This window comes from Mastomys coucha, unplaced genomic scaffold (genome assembly GCF_008632895.1).
Source record: "Mastomys coucha isolate ucsf_1 unplaced genomic scaffold, UCSF_Mcou_1 pScaffold22, whole genome shotgun sequence".
NCBI lineage: Eukaryota > Metazoa > Chordata > Mammalia > Rodentia > Muridae > Mastomys > Mastomys coucha.
Genome location: NW_022196905.1, coordinates 163,485,751 through 163,488,055, shown reverse-complemented (window position 1 = coordinate 163,488,055; position 2,305 = coordinate 163,485,751). Strand labels below are relative to the sequence as shown.

General features: G+C 42.6%; 1 protein-coding gene across 1 annotated transcript in view; it reads left to right on the top strand.

Moving 5' to 3' along the window:
- The window catches only part of Ckap2 (cytoskeleton associated protein 2), a 13,126-nt gene that overhangs the window by 2,144 nt on the left and 8,677 nt on the right, over positions 1-2,305 (top strand). Inside the window, exons 2-4 of the mRNA XM_031391221.1 lie at positions 4-193; positions 1,365-1,575; positions 2,141-2,304. Coding sequence (XP_031247081.1) covers positions 4-193; positions 1,365-1,575; positions 2,141-2,304 — 565 coding nt within the window. The remainder of the gene's footprint in view (positions 1-3; positions 194-1,364; positions 1,576-2,140; position 2,305) is intronic.

Sequence of the window (2,305 nt, the reverse complement as noted above, 5' to 3'; positions counted from 1 at the left end):
CAGTTGTGTCTGTTGTCAAAACCAGTTCTTCTCAGGACCCAAAAAGAGACAAGGCCCCATCAAGAAGCTTACCATCTAAAGATGCAAGCAGACTGATAGTAAAGTCAAAAGACACTGAGCAGCGCAGATCCATGATCACAGGAGCGACTGCTCATAGAGCAGCTCAGCTCAGAGACACCACAGCAGAGAGGGGGTGAGCAGATGACGCTTACTGCGTTGTCTTCGTTTTCAGTAGAATACTGTTTGTGAATTTAGCTTGTAACTTCCTTGAACGTATTAGAATTTCTTTTAAAGATTTATTTATTATTATATCTAAGTACACTGTAGCTGTCTTCAGACACACCAGAAGAGGGTGTCAGATCCCATTACAGATGGTTGTGAGCCACCATGTGGTTGCTGGGATTTGAACTCATGACTTTCCGAAGTCAGTGCTCTTAACCGCTGAGCCATCTCTCCAGCCCCTAGAATTTCTTTAATTTATTATTTTCTGCCTCACAGGCAGATTTATGTATGGAACAATAAGACCAAAAAGTTATATGCTTAAGTGTGGTTTACTGGTTGCTTTTGATTTCAGCTGGACAATTAAAAACAGTTGAGAAATACTTATAATTTATTCACTTAAAAATCCAGTCTTAGGCCGGGCCGTGGTGACACATGCCTTTAATCCCAGCATTTGGGAGGCAGAGGCAGGTAGATTTCTGAGTTTGAGGCCAGCCTGGTCTACAGAGTGAGTTTCAGGACAGCCAGGGCTACACAGAGAAACCCTGTCTCGAAAAAACAAAACAAAACAAAAAACCAAATAAAATCCAGTCTTGGCTTCTTTTGGGGGAGGTTTAATATATTGTTTTCTTTATATGTGTGAGAGCATTGGCTCCCCTGGAAGTGGAGTTACAGGTGGTTGTGAGCCTCCTGATATTGGTGTAAGGAACCAAGCCTAGGCCCTCTGCTGAGAGCAGTAAGCATTCTTAACCTCTTAGCTGGCTCTCCATTTCCAACATAGAATTGACCTTGTTATGTTCAAGAATTCACCTCTGCAAACAAATATGGTCTACCAGTTTAGAACTATGGATAGACTTGAAGTTGTTTTGATCTGTGTATGGGTGGTTTATGCACATGTATGTCTTTGTACCATGTGTGTTCCTGGTGCCCACAGAGGTCAGAAGAGGGTGTCAGAACTGCTGCAACTAGAGTTACAAATGGTTGTAATGCACCATATGGTGCTGGGAATCAAACCAGGCTCCTCTGGAAGAGTGGCTGGTGCTGCTGAGCTGTCTCTCCAGCCCCAGATTGGAACTGTGTGTAAGTACTCCACTTAGCAGGATGCCGTCATCAAAATCTAAGTAGTGTTTCTGTGCTGTTTTTAGTTGTAGAGCTCAGATGATGGAGTGGAAGACTGGCAAAGGGAAGGGGCTCAAAAGGCCTCCTCATTCAGCGGCTATCCAGGCTGAGCTGAAGGAGCAAAATGACAACCCAGTTGGGTCCTTCTGGACTACCATGGCGGAAGAAGATGAACAGAGATTATTTACTGAAAAAGTAAACAAAACTATTTCTGAATGCCTGAACCTCATTAATAAGGTAGAGTCTTTTTTTTTTTTTAAATATGAGTATGGTTGTTTTGTCTGTATTTATGTCCATGTGCATTCCTGGTGCCTGTAGGGGCTAAAAAATGGTGTCAGATCATCTGGAACTGGAGTTAAAGATGGTTGTGGGCCACCATGTGTGTGCTGGGAATTGAACCCAGATCCTCTGGAAGAACAGCTAGTGCTGTTAAATGCTAAGCCATCTCTCCAGCCTTCATTCTATGATTTAGAAATGTCTTAAGATTTGCTGTTGCTATCATTATATTTTACTTATGTACTGGAATACGTATGTGTACCACACATGTCCAGGTGGCAGCAGAGGCTAGAAGGTTAGAAGGTGTTGGACGCACCGACTCTGGAGCTTGTAGTCAGTTGTGAGCGGCCCAGCATGGGGGGAGGAACCTCCAACTTGGATCCTGTGCTGGAACATCAAGTACTCCGGACTGCTGAGTCAGGTTTCCAGCTCCTTCTGTCAGCTTCTTATATGGCTCACTATCCTTGATTGTAGTCAGATTATTGTTTATATTTTGTAGCTCACATTTTATTTCTTGGTATTTTAGGGCTGCCCAAAAGAAGAAATTTTAGCTACATTGAATGACCTGATTCATAATATTCCAGATGCCCAAAAACTTGTTAAGTATTGGATATGTCTTATACGTATTGAACCAATCACAAGTCCTATTGAAAATATTATCTCAATCTATGAGAAGGCCATTCTGGCAGGG